The sequence below is a fragment of the Zerene cesonia genome, chromosome 10, assembly GCF_012273895.1.
Source record: "Zerene cesonia ecotype Mississippi chromosome 10, Zerene_cesonia_1.1, whole genome shotgun sequence".
In the NCBI taxonomy this organism is placed as follows: Eukaryota; Metazoa; Arthropoda; class Insecta; order Lepidoptera; family Pieridae; genus Zerene; species Zerene cesonia.
In genome coordinates, this window is record NC_052111.1 from 3,518,465 (window position 1) to 3,542,255 (window position 23,791).

Consider the following 23,791-nt stretch of genomic DNA (forward strand, 5'->3'; position numbering starts at 1 on the left):
AATAAATGTTATTTGCAGTTAACAATTTTCTTTTTTCTTTATTACAATATTTATGGCAAGACTAGGTATAATATACATTGTTATTAAGTAAGAACACTTTTTTAGTTTATCCTTATTGGATATGTGTTTTGAACAGTTATGTATAAAAAGTTCAAACACATTTTTATTTCTTTACAAATAAATTTAAATATTGTTTATATTAAAAAAAAGGACCCATTCTCAGGTTACCATTTAAATATAAGCATATCACACGTTTAAAATGACCACCACTCATATTGAATTATGTTTATTTAAGTAGTTCTCAATACAATTCGGTTTTTAAATATCAATTTATTAAAATCTCCTTGCATGTCTCTTAATATTGCATTATATCATTGAGTCCATTTTTCGTTTGATTAAAGTCGAATTTGTAAACAACGCCGCTGTTTATATTTCACTTATAATACTTATAATGTACTTCTAGGCGAACAATTCTATGTGTAAGAGGTATGAATTGACAAAAATAAAATAGTTATGTGAATTTATCAACAAACACTTTATAAAAGTACTTTATAATTCAATGCCCTTGCCTTATCGGTATTTACATATAAATTAATGATGTAACGTTTTAATAATAGCTGACAAGTACCAAAAACTAAAGAAATTGTTTTCGTTATTTGTTTCTGAGCCTCATAATTTGTAATAGGAAATAAATTACAGTTAGCTTCATGAGTCACGTCTTTTTAAAATAAAAAACCCTGGCATTTCACTCTTGTTTTAGGCAATGCAGTTTCAAACTTGTTTATAGTCAGTCTATAACTAGAAATCTAAACAAGCGCTGGAAGTGTGATCTAGAAAGCTGGTGAACGATACATTAAAAATAAACCTCCTGCAAGTGTCTTTCTCATTTAATTTGTATTTCATACCCTAATAAGCCAAATTAAACTTCATATACTTATAGTCATATTGCTCACAATCGTATAACATCAATAAGCATTGGTAGGTATATACTTTTATCCAACTGTATATCTGTATATAAATTTTTATAGTAATAAACTGAGGTTCAGTTTTATAGATCTTACAACTTTAAAATTGTAATTATTAAATTCAAAATGAAATAAAATATTGCTTAATATACTACCTATAGATAGTTTGGGCTTTTGCATTACCGATCGGTACGGTTCGTTAAGGATAAATACCTATTAGAAAGAGCAGTGAAAGTGGACGAGATGAAAATACTGGCTTGGCCGGCTGCCCAATGAAAGTTAGGATTCCTATTTAATAATTATTTTCCCCCTTTGGTACACATATTCATAATATACTAGGGTTCTGCCCCCGACTCCGCACACGTAGTTAAAGGAAAAAATGTAAAAATGTATTATTTATTTTCTCGGATCATATTTCATTTTATTATTTATTTTACATTTGTGGTATAAGCCTGATGAGACAGACATACAGAGAGTTATTTTGGCATTAATATTATGAGTAGTCAAGTAGGATTATATTTACTAATACCCACTACAGTGTTAAGTTAATTGGCTAATGCTATAATGAATATAGAATAATATCGAAAATCTTTCGAATTATAGCTACAGCTTTTCAAATTTATATTTAACGTAACATACCTAAACTAATTATTATAGGCGGATAGTAATTTAGAGAAATTAATGGTACCTCAGTTATATAAATGAGTGTGACCAATTATAATAATTATTTTTAACAAGTAGAAACAATTTTGTATTACTTCAATTCATATTTAGTAGGTGCTTATAAATCAAAATTTTTTCCACAGTTAGTCACAGGTTAACTGACTATTTATTGACTTTTTATACTAGATTTCTTAGCTGTTGAAGGAGTTGGTTTTATACAGGGTAAAAATCATAAAATAGTGAAATAAATAAATAAAACAGCGTTGAAATAAATCGTCAACACGACTAACATTATAATAATATCATAATAATAATATATAGTGTACAGTTAATTCCAATGAACGTCACTGTAATGTTACGCATACGAGGAAACGAGAGTTAAAACGGTGAGATTAGAAAAAACAATGTAGGTATGTGCCGCTAATGACTGCTAACAATAGTTGTATCCGTGCATAACTGTTCTTGGCACTCGCGTATCCTATTCATGCATTCTACCTATATTGCGTTTTCACGAAAGTTTATGCAAGTGACTCCTATATACTTACTTAAATTAGTTTATTTTATTTTAAACGTATTCTTCATTTGAGTTAAGTCAAATAATATGAAGAAATTAAAAAGTTATAAAGAATGTTGTATACAACTGGCGGCCTTATATTATTACGGCTATAAGACATTTCTGATTGGTGATTTTTCTCGGATTGAAAATCAACGTATTATTTTATTTGCATTTAATAGGTCGATAATAATTTCTCATCTTGATACCTACACAGTAATTTATAAACAGTCATCAAAAATTTCCTAGAAAACAAGTAATTAAAATATACTTTTAATGATGGAACAAATCAGCAAGTAGTTGTCACTTTTTGTAACACAGTTGTGTGTAGATTTTTCTATTTTTCTTTAAATATTTTATGAACGGAAATCATTACTAAATTTAACATATAAATTGACCTTGCAATCGGGGAAAGTCGATTTAAAGGTGGGATTTTATTTATTGTGAAATGAAGTAAGAAACAACTTAAATTAAAAATTATAAATAAAAGTCCATATTAAGTAGCTGTGCGCATGCAATTTATAAAACATGAATCATGTTGAATGTTGATCATCAGTTCAACAATCGCGATCTACACAGACTCAGTATAACTTCACATAATAATGACTTATTATCGTGAACGGTCAGCTTTAACCATTTGTAACACGCTTGTATGTATTAGCTTCACCTGTATGTTCACATGTTTGTTTGTAACTGACTCCTCCTTTAGATTCGATTTCGACTTACTTTAATCAGACAGATTTAATTCAAGCTTTGTATACTCTTTAACGATCTGTGACAATACAATAATTGCACGAGCATACCTTGTTATCCCGATAAACGTGTACTCTGTATATAAGATGATTTAGTTGACTTTATCATTGTGTTTTATAATTTATTAGTACACTACGTGATTTTCATGATTTTCATCGATTTCATCGACTTTTCAATTTTTTTTATGAAAAGTAAAAATAGACATTTTCTTTTGTGTAGTTAGAAATGATTTCGGGTGGTTTTATCCCATTGGCTTTTGGATTATGGAATCAATCACTTATTATTTTATAGATGAGAGTTTTTAAATTATTGTCACCTAAAAATGTCGCAATATCAACTTGTAAATAAGTTATTGTATGCGCTTCAGTGCAAAACGTGTGCGATACCGTCGTCACTTTCTTTCCAGCAAAGTCAATGAAGCGAGGAGAAAGTGGCGACCTCCACGTCCGTGTACTTGTGCCTTGTAATGCTGACTCACATCATTCACGAAAATACCCAACTGTTACGTGATAAATCCAGAACGGGTGCATCTACGTTGCTCGTAGGAGAAATCTGTACGTAGAGCGATGTGAGTGATAGTGGATCGAGAACTGCTTGAGACGAAACCTTTCGGAATAAACAATTGAGCCAAATGATTTTAAAAATGTGTTTATTATAACATGTATTAAGTAGACATATGGAGCGAAAAAACAAAAAATTACCAAAATAGCAATATTATAAAAAATTTTTGATAATAAAACTAAAAGTTCTTAATTCAATCGTCGTAGTCTAATTTCCCACACAATTCCTTAATAAATCAAAATACTTGATTATAATACTCTGTTAAGACATTTGACTTTTATTTTATATATTTTTCTATACCTACGCATCCCAAAAAACATAATATGATGACTAAGAGAAGAACTGATGTTTAATTTATATTTTCCTTATTTAATTGGTACATATTTTTTGAGTTATTCCTAGAAACATCTTACTTCCAAATCTAATTTACATACTTAGTGCCAATTGTATTCCAGTTTTGATAATAAGTAGGTAGAATCGTGCACCCGGACATGGTATAATCAAGAGAAAGCCTGTTGCAGCGCTCCTTTATCTAAAAACTACATATCTTCTAAAACTTTTCTATAATCGTAAGTTTACAGGTATCAATGTTTCAAATTTGAGTATTCATTTATGATCAATAATTCTTACTTGATTAATTACCGTAACATCATTCAATACGATAAGGCGCATGCGGGTTTTCCTAAATTTATTGAATATGTTTTGAAATTATGAGGGCGAAAATTTGCGCGTCTTAGCTAATAGATATACTTTTTAGCAAGATCTAGAAAGCTTTGAAATATTCAAATCAGGCTGTCGCGAAATAACAATTACCTAATAATTAAGAATATTTAAATTGTAGATTTTTATATCTTTATATGGATGCTTTCCAAGCATTGCACGATCTTTTTTAATTTATGATTTGATACGAAAAAGACCTTCCATAACATGTAATGGTATAAAATTACCTACATCTTTTATGATATAATCCGTTGACCTACTTTCACTAAAAATTTCTACTTACAAAATAATATAACCAATTGTGTGTGACAAAGGAGCTTTTTACGAGACATTTATTACGGATGCTGGATATTATTATATGTATAAATTAAACGGCGGGTAAGCACATGTTGGACTACTAAGGTCTCGTATTGAGCAATCAAAGGGAAGACAAATGAAACCGGTCAAGCCCGAGTTTCCGTATAATTTAAGAAAGTTTCGTAAATTTTTGTTTCAATGACTCACTAGATTTTTTTCTTATTATATCTTAAAAAAAGATAAGTATTAAATAAAACCAATGTGTTTGTTTGTCTCGTTTATAAATCTCATACTTAAATTTATTTCCATTCAAAAATAACTGAAAATAAACAAAGTTAAAAAAGCAAACCATATAGTGATAGAAGCAATTTAATTGTATTATTTTCCTTTATACAGAGTATATAAATATATCATATCAGAAAAATAAGATAATGTTATGTAATTAATGTATTGTCAGCGATCTTATGTAAGTAGGTATGCAGTTGGAAAAAATCTATCTGTAAAAGTCAGCCCAAATTGAGCCTTAATGTTTCGGTACAAGCATAAATACATACAAACATACAGGTGAAGCTAATTAAAATATGATAAAAAGAGCTTTAGTAAATTTCACTATTTTGTTATTTTTATTCAAGCATGCTTTTATAGACACTCTGTATATTATAATTTGTCCAATATAAAGAAAACGCTATCATTCGCGATTAAAGACGGACTTTATAATTAACAAAGGTTACTTATTAGGTATATTACACTTAAACTGTATTGATTGCTGGTTTTTTCGTCTTTAGTTTCTGTATTTATTTAGCAATTTAATTTCTATTGCAGTTTTCTACCTCGGTTCTTAGTCATGGTTAATAGATTACCATGGCTTCTTCAATTGGTGATCCTCAGCCTCACTACGATTTCAATATCAGGTTAGTCTACAAGTTATAAATTATAACCTAATGCAATGATTTTATATTTACCTTTCAACATACTACGACAATTTTTAAATAACTATGTTGTCACAAATGTGTGCTATAAAGTAGGTGTATAACTATGAATATTAATCACATGCTAACTGTAGATTATTTCTGTTTTTCAATGCCTTCTTATCTTAAAAAAAAAGTTTCATACTGGTGATTTAAAAATCATTCATATTAATTCGGCTACCCACTCCAATGTCAAATCAAATATAATCGGTAATATCCGTTGGGATGTGAATAACCTACGCGAGTTCTCTCTGACATAAAACATTATGAATTCACTGTTTATTTCAACTCTTATAATTTATATGCCTATTTATGTTTACAAACAGGTAATCCATTATTTTTCAAAACAGGCAGAAACATTAAGCCGGTTATAAAATGGAATCAGCCAATGGATACATGGGACTGGACGGAGAGCCCCAGGCATGACGAAGCTGTGTTTATGCCGTCTAACTTTACTCATAAACTTCCACCAACGGCAAATGAAACGGAACTTATAGCTCACATGGCTGCACTTAAACGAAATTATTCCCGGCTCCTTTGGGATAGTGATAAAAGCAGTAATTTGCCTCTTTTCGTTGATAAGGCCCTTAAACTACTTAACCTGAAACAAGTTTATTACGAAGTAGAGCATTCAGTAATGTCTAAAGTTTCGTGTACTGCTTGTAAAGCTGGTGCGGGATTACTTCAACATTACATGAGGCTGGGCAAAAGTAAAGAAGAAATTAACAAAATGATATATCAGTTCTGTGTTTCATTAAATATACAGTCTGCTAGAGTGTGCGAAGGAATAACAAGATTATTTGGGGTATTTATTTATTTTTAATTTAGATCACAATCTAATATATATTTTTTTTGTTATTAAATCTTATTTATTATATTATTTCAGAGTGAAGTAATTTATGTATTAAAACGCATAACCTATGGTCCTGATGAAATATGCAGTTTTGTAATAGGCGATGCATGTGGCGATGTTTATAATCCATATCACGAATGGGAGGTGGCGTTCCCACCGGTACCGAAGCCCGCTAAAAGTGAACTTGAAGCGCCTATTGATAAAGCTCCGACGTTCAAAGTTCTTCAAATATCTGATACGCATTTTGATCCATATTACGCTGAAGGTATGCTTTATTTTGATGATCAATGTTGAACTGCTAGGAAAGCCTGTTTACTGACCGTTTGTTGTTTGTTAAGGTTCTAACGCAGAATGCAATGAGCCTCTTTGCTGTAGAGCATCAAGTGGGCCAGCTCTGACTCCTGGTGGTGGTGCGGGTCGGTGGGGAGACTACCGCAAATGCGACACTCCGAAACGCACTATCGATCATATGTTGAAACATATAGCGGATACGCATACCGTAAGTATAAATCAACAACTTCATCGCGTAATTTACAATTTTTGCTCGATTACTTACATTCATACCGCATTATTCACAGTCATGAATAATGGAGTAGGTAAAAACCCTGCATATTTCTATTATTACTCTGTAATACAAACTCAAAACTTTTTTATTCATTTAAACTCAAAAGTGTTTCTGACCAGTCTGTTTCTGTACTGAGAAAAATCGGCAAGAAACTCTCTAGTAGCCATTTTCAAAATATAATTGTTGGAAAAGTTCAACTTTTCGTTAAGTTATACTTTTTCTACCCAAGTACTGCCCTGGTGAGTTATTATGTAAGAACAACAGGATGAAAGAAATTTGAAGGGTTGTGATAAATATCTACTTTATTAATCTGATTTATAAATTAAATAATTTTCAGGACATAGATTATATTTTATGGACTGGAGATTTACCACCCCACGACGTATGGAATCAAACTAAAGAAGAAAACCTTAAGGTGCTTCAAGAGACGGTGGCCCAAATGTCAGATATGTTCCCAGGTGTTCCAATATTCCCCGCTCTCGGTAATCACGAATCATCACCTGTGAATAGGTAATACTTTATGTGGCACTTAATTCATATTATCAGTCTATATTATTTGTTCCCAATGCGTGGCCCCAGACCTCCTGTGTGTATGTGGTCACATGAAAGCCCTGAGCCCACACGTAGTTGTGCTCAGGCCATAATCTATCACACAGGCCATGTGCGACTTACCCGTAGTCAAATGTCGTCGAACTATTAAATCTTGGACACTTCGGTTTCCTCACGATATTTTTCTTCACCGTTTGAGAAGAAATGTTATCGATAATATGCACATAAATTAATTTATTCTTGAATGATCTGACTGACTTATCGCTTAAAGTCCTAAGTTCTAACCACGGTCCACAAAAGCACCAAACACTTCATTTATTTTGTTATTATAACATTTCAGTTTCCCGCCTCCGTACATTTCGTCACCAGAATCGAACATAGCGTGGTTGTACAACGAATTGGATGCGCAGTGGCGTCGCTGGTTACCAGCTGGAGTATCACACACCGTCCGTCGTGGTGCTTTCTACTCTGTTCTTGTGCGGCCAGGCTTCCGCATAATTTCACTTAACATGAATTATTGTAACAATAAAAACTGGTATGAATATATTTTTGTAATACTGGTATCCTGTCGACTCAAAAATTACAAACAAAGTTTTACTTTTCACATACTTTCTTTTGGCTTTTCGTCTTAACTCTATATAATTTGATTTTACCAGGGATACTCGTTAATTTTCCTGTTTTTTTACCGCGTTCAAATTAATTGAAATTCATCTGACTACACTTTAATTAAATATTTATCGCTAATAATAGGTATACATTCCTGCCACAATACCTAGGGTGTTTTTGAAATCGTCATTATTTAAGTATTAATTTGACTTGACTCTAAAATTATGTATAATATGTATATAAATATTTAACAAAACTTTTATTTTAGGTGGCTTTTACTAAATAGTACCGATCCGGCTACCGAGCTGCAGTGGTTAATATACGAACTTCAATCAGCTGAATTCAGTGGCGAAAAGGTTCATATCATTGGTCACATTCCTCCAGGCCATTCGGATTGTCTTAAAGTATGGAGTCGAAATTACTACGCAATAATTAATAGATATGAAGCAACTATAACTGCACAATTCTTTGGACATACACATTTTGATGAATTTGAAGTGTTTTACGATCCCAATGACTTAGGTAAGAACTCTAATTTCTCGGTAAAATTTGAAAGTACCGCGTTACCTATTAATTAATTCATATTATTTATGTAATTTATTATTAATAAAATAAATAATTCATTATTTTTAGGAAGAGCAACTAGTATTGCGTATGTGGGTCCATCGGTGTCACCATATTATGATTTAAATCTAGGATATCGAATATACTATGTTGATGGGGACCACGATGCCACAACCAGGGTAAAAATATTTAAAATTGAATTAATAAACTACTATTTAAATACAAAAATAATATAATCTGGTGTTTATTTACAGCTAGTAGTGGACCATGAAACGTGGATAATGAATCTAAAAGAAGCTAATTTGTTTGGTTATCCCATTTGGTACAAACTGTACTCCGCACGGTCAGCCTACATGATGCCGTCTTTGAGACCACAAGACTGGGACAAATTTATCGACGACATGACTGCGAAAGAAGATCTGTTTAACTTATACCATAAGTAATGATATAACAAAAATTCACATACATAGTTAAACCAATTTTCATACATACGAGAAGCTACATACCTACGTAAACTAATATTACTAACCTACTACAGCAATATTAGTTCGAGGTTTTATACAAAAAGCTTATTTTATCCACTTCAAGAGCGCCTTCGATTGTCGGTAATCCGATCTAGCATTGACCAATGAATACAGTATTTCTTATTGAAAAAACCATATTGCAGGCACTATTGGAAGAACAGTCCGCGTCGTGGAACATGCGACGGAGAATGTCGAAAGCGTTTAATATGCGACGCGCGATCTGGCAGGTCGCATGACCGTCGTGCGCTTTGTGTGAACATAGAAGCCCGAATCGACGGCGCTTCGCCCACCCCGCAGAGTTGGCGCGCCTGGTTTTACAATGGCCTGTCTGTCTCGTGAGTTGCTATGCACCTCGACTCATTCGCTTCTATCACGTTGCTTCGTATCGCCCTGTACATATTTTGCACATAGAATAGAAGCAAGTTACATTATAATAACACGCATTTATTTTACGCTGTAAATAATCAGTTTAGTATCTATATAGGTATTATACATTTGCCTATTTCATTATATTTTATCTTTGAAAGAAGAAATTTCTGAATAACAAAATTTATATGAACTTCAAAATTAACAAAATAATTACTCAACTAAGAACCCATACCTAATAAGAGAACTCAATACCTAGTATTGGACTTTAAGAGACTAAATAAGAAAAAAAGGAATGTCTACTTTTTAAATTTTCGTATGACAAAAATTGTTTTAAAATAAACAATTTTCAACCGACACTAACCCAAACTGAGGAGGCTCTCAACTCGAATGTGTAACTATTTTCCGTTTTCGGTTTACAACTGATTGACGCGGTTCCTTTTGTGTTTGAAAGAAAATTATTATCATTTAGTCCCTTTTTAGAAACTGGAGTGGTAGTTCCCGCCCAAAGAACACCACTGATATTTTCTGTAGAAAAGATTTATTTCCTTAAATTAAACGTATCCATAACAACATAAGCTAATCATATTTTATATCTCACAGCCCAAGTGTACAGCAAGTCTAGGGTGATGGGTCTTTTAGGTGCTGCATGCCAGGTTGGTGAATTAGGTTCTTACACTTATAAGTAAAAAAATATAAACCTAATGTTTAATTCACGAGAAATTGAAGAAAAACACCATAGCACAAAAGTACCGGTGAAGGTGGTGGATGTAAAATAAATGCTTTTTCATAGACTTTAAATACACATTGTATTTAGCAAAATAACTATTTATAGTTAGTATTGCTATTTATGGCTAGGAAAAAAATTGTTTATGTTTGTTGAATGTAAGTAATTCTCGCTATTTTGTATTCCATGTGTATTTTTTAATATTTTGTATAATTTGCCTATTCAATAAAATTGTTGGATATATCGTACACGTTTTGTAAATAAACGTAGGGCTCTTATCGGTTTCCTTTACCAAATAATCCAATGTGAACGACCTTGTATTTCAGGATGTCAATGTTGATGCAAATACCACAAGTGGCTTATCAAATACCAAAGTTTGTAATGGGGCTCGGCTAATAGACAGGATCTACTACAACACAGTTATCGCCGCCGGATTTATTTTTGTTGCTCCCGATAGATCAGCTCGAAAAAATATATTCTCATCAATTCTAATATGTAAGATCATTAAGATGTACAACATTATTCACTATTCCAAGTTTTAATATTTATTAAAACATCTCATACAACACATTCATGTCGGTGGTTAACTTTAGTTTTTAAATTATTATAACGTTAAGAGCCTTCTTGTAAATATCGTCTGTAAATTTTGTAATTATACTTTTTATATGTTTAAAATGGATTTTTATTTTAATGAAATTACATCGTCTGGGTGCTAATAATAAAACAATGAAATTATTTTGTGACTTTTATTATAAAGAGAGCTTCTCAAGCATTCCATACAATTAACACATTAAAACACTATTTACACGGAAAAATAATAAAAAAATCAAACACATTCGTTCCAATTGTTTGAATATAGAAATTGACACAAGAAACTTAAAATAATACAAGATTCATTAAATTAAATTGTATTCCACATTGAACAATCAAATTACTTATTTGCGTTTAAACCATTAAAATAAAATGTTTATTTACAAATAAATAAAACATATCACTACATAAATTAACGTGTAATTGTCAGACAAAAGTTAATTATATATATAAATGTTTCGGGACATCATTTCAATAATACTTTCAAGATTATTTAACATGTATTTGGTGGCTTGATGTATAAAAAACAGTGCATTGCAGATTTTTTGATATGCGTGATCAGTGTTATACTCTCCAAATAAATGTTAATTAAGCTTAAAGTACTGTAAATAATTTAAACTAACGTAACAGGTCAGGTGTAAGCTGCACTATGCTTTAAAAATAATATCTTTGGAGAGTTTATTGATAAGGAAATAATAACAAAATATGTTCATTGCTATTTTTGCTTTTGTGATTTTACCTACCTGCAATGTACAAGGAAGCTTTTTGACGGAATGTAGTATTTTAATAGTGAAATTTAAAACTATCTTGATAAAGAACATCCCTTTAAAGCTCATTACACCTTTTATCCTAGTAAAAGAAATTCACTTGTATGAGTGGTACTGTTATATTAACATATTAATAATTACTAGAAAAATACAAAACAATACAATTCAGTTTCTTGTAGTAGCTTAATTGTACTCAACATTCTTTCATAATTTTGTGCAATAAATTTGATTAACATCATTCATCTTTTGAATATTGTGCATTTAAGTGTGTTTTGTGTGTTCAAGGTGTCCTGAACATTTAAAGATTCATCTGATGTAGAAAAACAATCTTTTACATCTCCGAAAAATGGTTTATAGTACGTGTAGCCCAAAAGTTACTGAAATGCCTTGTTTAAATTGAGCGCTGGTAGCGGTTTCTACTAAACATACCTACCTATATTTTGTGAGAGCTTATGAAGGCCCATTTTTCCAAAACCAGTTTAAGCATACTAATCGAACAGATTGAATTTAAAATATTGAGGTTATTATTGAAGCAAATGTTTGACATGTTTAATTAAATAATAATATAAATAATCGTATATAAATAAAACAAGTAATGGTAAATGTAGGCATTTTCTACACTGGTATTGAAAACCGTTACGCGCGTTTCAATTCAAGCAAGGGACCTTAACGGTACTACGCGACACCAATTCGATTTTGCTTAATCGTATAATGGCAACATCGTTAATTATTTCGCAACACGTGAAACGTAATGTATATCTTTATTCTTTAAAAACAAGAACAAGTTTGGGATATGATCTCATTTTATTCCATATAAGTTGCGCACTACCTTGTGAGTGTTATCAAAAAAACTCATTAAAGTAATTGTTTATTTTAATTAGGGATTTTGAGTTTGTAAACTGTGATGATGCCAATTATTACTAATGAGTTTATCTTTAAACTATTTATCTAGCGACTACAAAATGAAAGCTTATTCGATTGTAGAAACAATTACGAACATAGGGCTTGTAATATTTAAGACTAGAAAATATCGAAGGAGTATTAAGAAAACGTTATGTAATGTAATAACTGTCTGATGATTTCGTAAAGCTAAATGACGCTTTTAGATACATTATTTGGTAAAACTGTGTGTCTATTGTTTAGTTACAATAAAATTTAAGATACATAAAGTACACATATAAAAATATTAATATCGAGGAAAAGAGAGAGCATGTATAGCCTAAATTATTATAATCAATAAACTACTATAGTGATGTTATAAAACTAGTTGAAGCAAATTTAAAGTCTAATGAGTATGTTTAAGTTCAACATCAATAAATGGCAAAAGGACAGTCTTAAAAAAAGGCCAAAGCCTGGAATAGAACTGCTTGGACAAAATTTCGTTGCGTAATTTGTAGTTACTTAAAAAAGTGAGTTCCTTATTCATTTTTATTTAGGTTGCACTACCGATAAGATTGTATAACGAGCATATAATATTTTAATAAATAAACAAGGATCTTACTTTTTCAATTAACATTCAAATTAAAAATTAAGCATCCCTTAATTAGATTGATTTCAATAATTTTATCCAGCTTTTACAAAAAATGTGACTGGAATTTTAAATGTAATATCACAGGATATTGTACATTCATAGTCAACACAATCTACCTGCACATACTAAAAAAATCTTACAAATAATGTCTAGAATAAAACAGTATTGTACATCACTACATTAGTAACACTAAAATATTTACAAGTATAAAACTACAAACTAAACCATTTATGGCAAATCTATCAGTCTGTCACATTATTCTAACTCCAGATTGTTAAATCTTAAACAGATATCTTTTATTGTCATCCATTAAAATTCTATTGAATTCAGTTAAAACTATTAACACTATCATTGAAATCCAAAAAAAATCTTCTCCATAAATTTTGAATAACAAATAAAATCTTATCTGGACCTCACAAAATGTTACATTAGTAAAATAGTTAAAATGAGGTAAAGTAAATGCTTGACATATAAATATAAATGGCACTATATCAGACCCTAGATATCTTTACATACTCCAAAAACAGTTACAATTATTTAATCTCTTAAAGGATGATTTTAAAAATCATCAATCTTTGGACATGGAATGCAATGACACTATCAGCAAATCACTGGTACCGTTCAAACTAAATAGTAACAAGTCACAAGAGTCTCCTAAGATTCTTCCTACTTTTCTTTGTACCAACTGCACAGGTATTCTTCTTTCGTTTCGAGGGACTAGGGCCATCCAGATCGTATTGAAAGCAACTCTTACCTGAATGACGATCACATCTACAAAACTTACAAAACTGATATGAGCATGTTGAACTAGTACACTCCACCCATTCTTCACCCGTGCTTTCTTCTGTAACTTTAGCAGGTTGATGGCACCTCACACATGAAAGCTGTTTACGCAAGTCCAATGCTGCTGTCTGCAAAGATATATAATGAATAAGTGGTTTTATTGGAAGCTTATAAGTATAATAGCGGTTCGCCCAGTCTTCCCCCGTAGTAAGTATACAGACTAGTGTGTTGTGTGAAATGTGTTTTGTAAATTTTCAAATGAAAATGAAATAAGAATTGGTTTTTAAAGAAAGGATTTCTAATAATCAACATGATTACCTTAGTAAATTTCTTAAATTTGATTGTTCTAGGAGTGCCTGGAGGACTAATTGTATGAGCTTTTGGAATAATGTTGTTGTTTATAACATTATGTATTTCCATTAATGGCCTTATTGGATTAGATTCACTTGTTTTAGGTGTGGCTTCTTTATTTTCCTGATTCTCTTTAGCCCTCTTCAAAAAGTTTATATACTCCAATTGTTTACTCTGTTCGCTCACATCTTCCCACACCCTTAGCCACACAGGGCTCACTAAAGTAAAATTATAAATATCCTCATTTGAAAGGTAACTACAGATCTTCATTAGAGGTGGTGTTACATTGGCTTTTTCATATAACATCTTTATTATGTCAATTTTCTGTTCAGGCTTAAATTGGATAGATTTCACAGCTTTGGGTTTTGTGACTTTGGACACTTGCTGTAATCCCTGACTCTCACAAGATAGTGAATGGATTACAAAGTTTAGTTTTTTGGCTGGTCGTTTCAAACTCAGAGGACTATTTAACTTGCAACTGGTTCGACATAGCTTTTTTACTGGTGTAGATGGAAAAGTGTGTGCTTGATTATGAAAATTGTAGAATTCATTTAAAGAATCTGTGTGGCCCAAACTTTTTGATGTTTTAATTCTATTGCCATCATTAAACTTAAGTTTCCGCAATCCGCCAGCTATTAATGTTGTTGGTGTAGGAATTGATGAATAAGTGTTTTCGGAATCATCTTGAAAGGCTCGTTTGATACCCCTACGATTTTGTGGAGAGTCTTTGAACTCATTGTTCCTAATACTTGAAGTAAAATTATATTTATGGTTTGATAATACATTGACGTCAGGGGTTAAGTTAAAGCAGTCCACTTGGTACGAGCCACTAAAGCAAATCTTTCCATTGATTAAAGCGGAATTGACACTGTCGGAAGAAACTTCTGAACATTCCAATGAGCCAGGAGTATACGAAGTATGATAACCACTATCTTCATTCTTCCAATAGCTGCTATTCTCGTAAGAAATCCCTGGTGTTAGAGGTTCTGCAAGTTCTGAATGAATATTCATTTTTGTACTTTTGTTTTATTCTTCAGACAGTAATCACAAGCCCCACTAATAACTGATTTTATACATGCCCGTATCTTTTTCTAAGTCTGCTTGTATTTAAATCGTCTAGTCACCATTTTAATTTTATTACAATTTATTGATTAGGAAACATTAAACAAATAATATTTAAAATTAAATCAAAGCTTTTTACGTTAAACTTTTAGAAACTTCATAGAAGCCATTCAGTCACACAGATATAAAATTACAAACAATAACACATCCACAGACTATAATATATTGAAGGTGTCATGCGCTGGAGTTTTAATAAGGATTCAGAAAATAGGTACGCTATCTAAACCATGCATATTTTTTAGAGATGATATCAGAAAAATATTTAAATTTAATAAATTTCACATATTTTGCCAGTGAGCATGTGTTATAAATTGTAATACCTAGGTAGGTACTAAGGGTAATTTTATATTGTCACCTTTTTTTTGAAAACGCGTCCTTTTTCTTTGAGGCTATACTGTACCCATAGATCATACACTTATAATATACTGGTACTGTAACTGTAATATCTAATATATAAAAATAAGTCGGGTTTTCCTTCCTGACGCTATAACTCCAGAACGCACGAACCGATTTCCACGGTTTTGCATTCGTTGGAAAGGTCTCGGGCACCGTGAGGTTTATAGCATAGAAAATTCAGGAAAAAATTCTGCAGAAAAGCGGGAATGTCATTTTTCACATACAACCATCTGGTGGCGAAACGGAGTTCGCCGGGTTTGCTAGTCATACTATATTTGTCATACTTCTAGGTTTTCATGTTATTTTGATTATGGCGTAACCGAAAAATAATGACACTTCTGAAAAGTAATAGGTACTACTATGTAGGTACCTACCTAGTATAGTATGATGAGACATTAATTTAAAAATTATTGAACTGTTTTTTATGAATGCATGTAATTCAATTAATTTGATTACATGTAATGAAGGTAAAATAAGACGAGCGAAGCGAACCCTATACCATCCTACAATTTATGAATATTATAGAGGAGAAACTATTACTTCTTTATAGGTTTGGGCTTTGATAAGCAAATTATTTTTGTTATCAACTAAAACAACAGAAATTTTAACAATTTCAGTAGTAGTACATAGTACAAATCTTTTTCTACTGAATTAATAAATACAAAATGAGAAATTAATATCGACCATTCAATGTATAATATATAAATAAGTAATAAAAAGATATGTATAAATTATGATTAGACATTAGTCAGTACAGGCCACACGTACTACGTAATAAGTAGTTCTTAATCTGTGCTGGCTGCTGGCGGCATGCATAGGCCACTAAATGTCAATATTGTCAATTGTCATTTGTTGTTTGTAACCACTAACCTGTAAGCGATAAACTTGTTTATATTTAATTCCATTAAGTTTATTACTTTAATATGATGTTCTAAACTATGCTAATATAAATATTATTTCAATGACAACGTCGAATTTAAGACAGTAATTTAAAGAGTAACATGGCAATAGATTTCAAAAAATTGTGTCGACTTTGTGCTAAGAAAGAGCAAGTTTTAAAAGATTTAAATGATGAGAACAGTAAAAATATTCTAAAAATGATACAAGACTTTGTGCAAATAGCTGTAAGTATCTCAAATTTTCCAATTTTTTATACATGATTATTTTTATTATAATGTAAATGTATTGCTCTTCAGGTATGTGAAAACGATGGTCTTCCAACTAAAATATGTCTCAACTGCGAGGAAAAAATTGTGTCATTTCAATTATTTATTTTGGAATGTTACAAAGTTCAAGAAACATTACAGAATATGTATATAAATGATTGTGAAAAGTATACAACTCAATTAGGTGGCAGTGAATTTCATAATGGCACCTCAGATATTAAACCAGAAGTAAGTTCATAATATTTTTAGCAACCCAAAGATATTAAATTATTATCTAAAATAATGTATTAAAGTTTCTCTTTTATTGCTTTTGCTGTATCTAAATTTGTTTAAGATATTTAAAATTAGTACATAGAATGTAAATAAAATATCGAAGAATGGGAATTAAGTTGATTGTTTATTTGATTTCTAGGTTAAAGATGAAATTATAACTGATGTTGTTATAGGTAAGTATTGCTCATTTATTTAAAAATAAAATAATAGATAATTTCGAATTTATCTCTTAATATGGAAAGCCTATTAATACTATTCATAGTTACATTTTTGTTTAGCTACTATTAAATCAGAAGACCCTTATCAAGATTTTGAAACAGAAATATATGAGAATGATGATATTGATTTCAAGAGTGATAGTGAATGTAGTGACAGCATAACACTCGCCTCATTAAAAGAAGCTAAATTAAAGGAACCAAAGAAGAAAGAAATGACGGAAGAGCAGAAACAAGAATATGAAAGAATCCTTCAGAAGGCTGATGCGAAAATAAGAGATTTTGTTGCGTGAGTCTATAATTATAATAGAAATGTAGCATATACTGTTCTGAACATGGAAAATAGTAATTTAAAACTATATAATTTGTATCAACCAATTTATATTAATATTTCAACTCAAAATTATAATTTTGTAAGCGACTCTGCTCATACTTATCTTGATTTCACATATGTATTTGGAGCATCTTCAGTTTAGATTAAGGGTTTATTTTATTTAAATCCATTGTTAATTGTTCTGTTGAATTGACAAAAACAAGATTACTTTTTTTTTGTAGTTTTGAACAAAATAAAGTTTTTTCAAACTAAAATTGTAAGTATATCTACTTTTTATCACAAGCTAAGTTTTGACAGGCAATTTTTTATGAATTTTAGTCCATAAGAAACAGTTTTTTTAAAGCATTTTTTGTCTAATTTTTAGGATGAAATGTGAAGAATGTTGTGAATCTTTTAAGGTATGGGGAAGGCTTCGATTACACTATATAAGAGTTCATAAGAAAAGACCATTGGCCTTCTGTATTTGTGGGTATGCAGTAAGATCTAAAAGTGCACTCTATAGACATGTATCAGAACATAAATCCAAAATGCCCAAATTGTCAAAAAGAATTAATTATGTTGGAAATGATTTAAGGGCATCAGATCTAATTAAGTAAGTGTTTACTTATAATTGTAGTAATATATGTACTAAATAAAAGGTCACTGTATGTTTTTATATTTCACAGATAAAGAATATATTCAGACATACTTATTTTAAACAAAATACTAAGTATTATGAAAATTTTGTTTATGTTAAGGCATAATAAAAAATCAGGTACAAAAAATGCCTATTAAATATAGATAAACAAATACCTTTTAAATATTAAATAAGTTTTGGTGCATGGCATGCTTCAAAAGTGTATGGTAAAACTACTTTGGATAACTGTGTATAATTCAATTCGAAAAATTCGACTGTTCTTTTCACAATTATATTTAAATTTCCACAGGTTTGTTTGTGATAAGTGTGACAAAGAATTTTCTAGTTGGTATAAACTGAAAAGTCACAGTGAATGGAAACACAAAGTAACACCAACAGTGAGATGTCGGTGTGGAATCCTTCTCAACTCTAGAACTGTTATGTATAAACACATTCAGGACCACAGAGCGCCTGATGTATTGCAGTAAGTATTCAATATTATAAAAATGTGGGTGACAATAATAGATCTAATTATATTTTTACTACTTGATAATTAATGTTATATCAATGATATAAAGATATTACTGTCTTTTAGTCCAAATCTCAACATATAGTATTTTGCCCACATTAATATGATTTTATTAAATAATGATCATTATAACACTGCACTACTAACTATAGCACTTATAACTATTTAAGTATTTTATTTTTTACATTGCTTTTATTTTCAATAATTTTCAGCTGCGATAAATGTCCCAAAACAGCTAAAACAGTTGATGAACTTGAGAAACATAAACTAAGACACATTCCCAAGTCAGAAAGAAATTTCCAGTGCTCATCATGTGATAAAGTCTTTTCATCAAAGGACTGTTTGAAATCTCACGAAAGATCACACATACCTATAGAGCAGAGAAAAATTTATCACTGTGATGTTTGTAATCTCAAGTAAGTTTGAAAAATTATTATGATTGGATTAATGTGTTAGTTTGACAGCAATGTCTGTCTAGTTTTGTGTGTGTGTGTGTGTGTTAAACGAATGGATCGATTTCTATGCTATTTTTGTTTTTCGTTTTTAAGTCTATTTCCTTGCCCTGATTCTTGACAATATTCAATGAAAACTGGCCAAAGATGCTAATAAAGTGAATGATATTAAAATGCCCGAATAAATATATTTTCATAACTTTTTCAATATGGGTATCATATGAAAAAGCTTGACTAATAAAATACTCTTGCATTTTCGCTATGTCAAATTTAAAATTCAGGGAGGCAGACAACACAATAAGGGTTGATGTTATGTTCTCCACGTAAGAATCATCCTTGTTACTTGACAAAATGTATGGAATTTTATTGCCATCTTTCCTCACCTTAACAGATCAACGAAAATACCTGATTAACCTTTAGAAAACTACATCACTATCCAAGAGACGCAAAGGCCATTTACGTACATGTACATAATAACCATCCAAACCCGCAGGTTCACGACACGCTCGTCGGCCACGTCGCACAAGCGCGTGGTGCACGAGAAGATCAAGAGCTACGTGTGCGACCTGTGCGGGTACGCGTGCGGCACCAACGGCGAGCTGCGCCAGCACCGCGCGATACACAGCGACGACAAGCCGTTCGTGTGCCGCAAGTGCTCCAAGGCGTGAGTCTATATGCTAAGTCAAAGCTATAATGTCCCCGTGTTTCATTGTCTTATTATCCTTGGTATTTAATTAACGCGAATTATTATTTTTTATTAGTATCAGGATAAGGGAAAGTAACATAATATATTGACCATCGATCGTTAGGGCAGTAACTGAACTCTGTAGTCTTCAGATAATATTTTGAAAAATGGCTTGTTCAGTCATAATCATAGATTTAATCTGTTAATAAAACTTATCGTACCATGTAGAGTTTGTGTTCTGAATTCTGAATAACAATTTTAGTACAGTAGGCTAGGTTGGCTTGAAAACAAAATGACGCTGTTATAATTTTACTGCCTTAACGAAATTTTATTAATATATTACTATATTAATAATAAAAGCTTTTTTAAAAGTGACATATTTAGAGCGCTTTTTATTTTAACCGAATCATTCAACCATAACCTTAATCCAGATTCAAAACGTACTCGAACCTAAAGACGCACATGGACACGCACGAGGAGACATCCTACGTGTGCTTCGTGTGTAACCGCGTGCTGAACAGCCGGCGCACGCTGCGCAAGCACTTGCTGGTGCACGACGACAAGTGCACGCACGTGTGCACGTATTGCAATAAGGCTTTCAAGCGTCGGCAGACTTTGAAGGTTAATACAATTTTCAATTTTTGAAGATTCTTTATACCTCTACATTACCTTATATTTATTGTTACAGTCATAGACTATAATATTTTTCCTTCCACTTGTATGGTATCAAGTTTATTAATTTTAGTTTTTCAATAAAGTCACTAATTTAATTAATGACTGATGGCCTAAATGTTACTATATCCATGTAAGCCATTAGTCAAATTTATCGACTCATTATGGACTTGCAAAAGCACCTTCTTTAAATATCTCTCCCTAAGCAATGAATATGGTAGTTTGAATCGAAGAGAATAATACCGACTATAAGACCGCTATTTGTTCATATTTTTCTTTTATTGAATATTCTCTCTGTATTTCTCTATATTTTCTGTGTGCATTAAAGCATTGAATAAATAAATAAAAACAATGCTATAACACAACACAAACACGCTCGTGTACCGCACAGGTGCACCTGTCGATGCACACGGGCGACAAGCCGCTGTCGTGCAAGTGGTGCGACGAGCGGTTCGCGTACGCGTCCACGCTGCGCTCGCACCGCCTGCGCGCGCACCCCGACAAGAGCGCGCACTACAACGCGTACGGCGCGCAGATGGCGCAGGTAACGCGTTTTTTTTTATATACACTAATGTAGTTTTCCCGTGTTAGATGCTAGTACGTTTGGAAATTTTAAACGTTTTCACGGATTTTAAACGCGATTGTTATTTACGTTTGTTTCTGTCTGCAATTTGGGTGTTTGCTTATTTTTATCTCACTGTAGAGTGTTCGTAAAACGGGGTTTATATCCCGATGTGGTGATTATATTATTTTATTTTAATATATTGATTTATTTAATAATTAATGTCGGGTAAGGTATTAGGGTATTAAGGTTTTTCTTCGCAGAGTCGTAACATAAACTGTACTTTGAATTATTTATCTACGTTGACGACGACTTATCACATAAGTAACGTAAGCTTCTATATATATTTGAAGTCGGTTTCACTTCTTCTAGATATTTACTTTAAAAAGTATTAAATATACTGCCAGGACTCTTATCAACAAGCATTGAAACTGGACTGTTATTATACGTACAAGAACAAATGTGTTTTACGTGATTTGGTTTAATCACGTCAATCACTTCATTCTTTTTATCTTATTTTCTTGAGAAAGCATTGGTACGGGTAAATGACTTTTGGTGTCAGTATCTCTCCCCGTAATTAAACCGCTATTTTTTGCAAACTAGAACACAACAAAAATACTTAATCCAGATTCAAAAATGGAACCAAATGACAACAATTTTCTATCAAGCACAATAATAGTCATGTCAAGCGGTTAAAACTCCACAGAGTTATCAAGTGAGGGACACCAAACCCCACAAAATACAGTCGAATTGAGAGCCTTCTTCTTTTATGGGAACGTCGCGTGAAAAATTGTAAACAACAAAAATGCTTTGTAAATATGCAACATGCGGCCCAAGATTAGAAAGCCTTTCAAGCAAAAGACACGAAATATCTATGGTAGTGAACTTATTCGCCATTTTGGTTCCACCAATCTCCCGCCAACATAGCGACGGAACACAGTGGAGTTTAGTCAATAGCTCACTGCTGCCCAACGCCTTTCCCTGCGTGCACTAGGGTCTAGGTGTGTAAATGCATTCTCCGCAAAAAGGTTCAGGAATTCGTGAACATTACAACAACAATAAATTACTGTCTATGGATTTGTTTTTGCTTAATATAGTTACCGTAGTTTTACAAAGTTTTCAACTGATCTGTCCTTCATATTCTTAATATTTTTTCTTGTTTTACATATTTATTTGTAAAGGTGTACAATTAAGACTTTTTAACTGATTTGTATGATTGATAATATTTGTTTCTACACTACTGTCGATACAAATGCCAGAATAAACTGCAATGACCTTGAATGAATTTATTAATGTTTAATGTATTAAGAGGCGAGATCATGAGAGATGATGTAGACTCTGTGTTAACAAAATCATAGATCAAATCATCATTAATAAAAATGGTTTGAGATCGGATATAAAATCTCAAAAATGAACTATAAACTGCGATATTAACTATATTAAGAGTTAAGAAAATGACAGGAATGTATATATAATACACTAGTTTTCTAAGTATATTGTTTTTAAAACTTTTAATATTATTTTAATTACGCTAAATAAAGCGTTTAAACAAAAACATAAAATATAAGTTAAGACTTAATTTAATTCATTTTAAACTAAATTGCAATTTTACATTGCCGCAATTTTGCCATTGTCTCGTTGCGACTCATGAATTCTCAATGCAGCTTGCCACGAGACAGATTGTCAACAAATTTACATGAAACCTGACGTATTTGAAACGAAACATCATTTTGTTCACAAAATAAATGAAAGGAAATAAAAAAATCTACAGAATTTCGTGATTTTTTGATAAAGCCTATTCGTTTTACAACCGCTCGACACAATAATCTTCCTTTTGTTGCAGGAATATTTGAAAAACGACGCCGCATCCGTGAACGTTACGAAAAGTGATGTATAGCAATATCATTTTATAATTGTTTTATACATAGATTATAGAATTGTCAGTATTTCGTATTGAAAGATAATTTATAAATATGATTAGCACAATACTTGTGACCGCACTCAAAGTAAGTGTAGTTAATTGAGTAAATAAATATTATGCGTACAGCAAATTAGTTTTTATCTCTGCCTATCTTCCAATTACCCTTAGCTATTTTCCTGTCTCTTGTCCTTTAGTGCAAATCCTATGCACGCTTTCTTCAGATAACTATCTTTTTACTGTGATTTGAGATCAAATGAAAAACCTTCCTAGAGTTCCCGTTTCCTATTTTATACAATAAAAGAACATCATAGCTTTCGCCTAACTGCATTTATTTAAAATTTGAATATTTTAGTTTAGTCATCATATACATATTATATGGAAGTAGACATAATAATATGTGATACCTAATACATTGTACGTACCAAGTAATAATAAGAAGATAGCTACATTATTATATTCTTACTAGCGGTTCCCCCAGCTTCGGCCGTGGTACATATACCCTCGGGGATACATATTAAATGGTGAGAATTTTAGAAATCGGACTAGTAGTTCCTGATATTAGCGCGTTCAAAGAAACAAGGAGACTTTTTC

General features: G+C 31.6%; 3 protein-coding genes across 7 annotated transcripts in view; 2 read left to right on the forward strand and 1 right to left on the reverse strand.

The window, feature by feature from the left end:
* The window catches only part of LOC119829684 (sphingomyelin phosphodiesterase), a 19,046-nt gene extending 8,137 nt beyond the window's left edge, over window positions 1–10,909 (forward strand). Inside the window, exons 2-13 of one of the 5 annotated variants that reach the window (XM_038352315.1) lie at window positions 5,335–5,423; window positions 5,807–6,285; window positions 6,367–6,598; window positions 6,672–6,832; window positions 7,236–7,408; window positions 7,788–7,982; window positions 8,322–8,575; window positions 8,687–8,796; window positions 8,872–9,056; window positions 9,285–9,467; window positions 10,111–10,163; window positions 10,561–10,909. In XM_038352315.1, coding sequence (XP_038208243.1) covers window positions 5,357–5,423; window positions 5,807–6,285; window positions 6,367–6,598; window positions 6,672–6,832; window positions 7,236–7,408; window positions 7,788–7,982; window positions 8,322–8,575; window positions 8,687–8,796; window positions 8,872–9,056; window positions 9,285–9,467; window positions 10,111–10,132 — 2,061 coding nt within the window. In that variant the 5' untranslated portion in view covers window positions 5,335–5,356 and the 3' untranslated portion in view covers window positions 10,133–10,163; window positions 10,561–10,909. Of the gene's footprint in view, window positions 1–5,334; window positions 5,424–5,806; window positions 6,286–6,366; window positions 6,599–6,671; window positions 6,833–7,235; window positions 7,409–7,787; window positions 7,983–8,321; window positions 8,576–8,686; window positions 8,797–8,871; window positions 9,057–9,284; window positions 9,481–10,110; window positions 10,164–10,560 lie in introns of those variants that run through there. The other 4 variants (XM_038352313.1, XM_038352311.1, XM_038352314.1 and 1 more) reach the window with 4 other exon arrangements.
* A 57-nt stretch (window positions 10,910–10,966) lies between these two features.
* Window positions 10,967–15,495, reverse strand: LOC119829686. Its single transcript, XM_038352318.1, has 2 exons — window positions 14,225–15,495; window positions 10,967–14,034 (listed from the first exon to the last, which is right to left on the reverse strand). The coding sequence occupies exons 1-2, from the start codon at window positions 15,266–15,268 to the stop codon at window positions 13,765–13,767; spliced, it is 1,314 nt and encodes a 437-aa protein (XP_038208246.1). The 5' UTR covers window positions 15,269–15,495; the 3' UTR covers window positions 10,967–13,764.
* A 1,126-nt stretch (window positions 15,496–16,621) lies between these two features.
* LOC119829725 (zinc finger protein 429-like) lies at window positions 16,622–23,281 on the forward strand. Its single transcript, XM_038352365.1, has 11 exons — window positions 16,622–16,899; window positions 16,972–17,169; window positions 17,354–17,387; window positions 17,493–17,718; window positions 18,128–18,355; window positions 18,690–18,863; window positions 19,121–19,324; window positions 19,854–20,024; window positions 20,477–20,666; window positions 21,109–21,261; window positions 23,123–23,281. Exons 1-11 carry the CDS (start codon window positions 16,777–16,779, stop codon window positions 23,174–23,176), a joined length of 1,755 nt encoding a protein of 584 aa, XP_038208293.1. The 5' UTR covers window positions 16,622–16,776; the 3' UTR covers window positions 23,177–23,281.
* The last annotated feature ends 510 nt before the right edge of the window (window positions 23,282–23,791 follow it).

What these genes read in the sequence shown, in the direction of transcription:
- LOC119829686 (XM_038352318.1), bottom strand. Translation starts at nt 15,268, where the DNA reads ATGAATATTCATTCAGAACTTGCAGAACCTCTAACACCAGGGATTTCT. An exon ending in AATTTAAGAAATTTACTAAG is followed by an intron (nt 14,035 to 14,224) that starts GTAATCATGTTG and finishes ATATCTTTGCAG; the next exon opens with ACAGCAGCATTGGACTTGCG.
- LOC119829725 (XM_038352365.1), top strand. Translation starts at nt 16,777, where the DNA reads ATGGCAATAGATTTCAAAAAATTGTGTCGACTTTGTGCTAAGAAAGAG. An exon ending in AAGACTTTGTGCAAATAGCT is followed by an intron (nt 16,900 to 16,971) that starts GTAAGTATCTCA and finishes ATTGCTCTTCAG; the next exon opens with GTATGTGAAAACGATGGTCT. An exon ending in TATAACTGATGTTGTTATAG is followed by an intron (nt 17,388 to 17,492) that starts GTAAGTATTGCT and finishes ATTTTTGTTTAG; the next exon opens with CTACTATTAAATCAGAAGAC.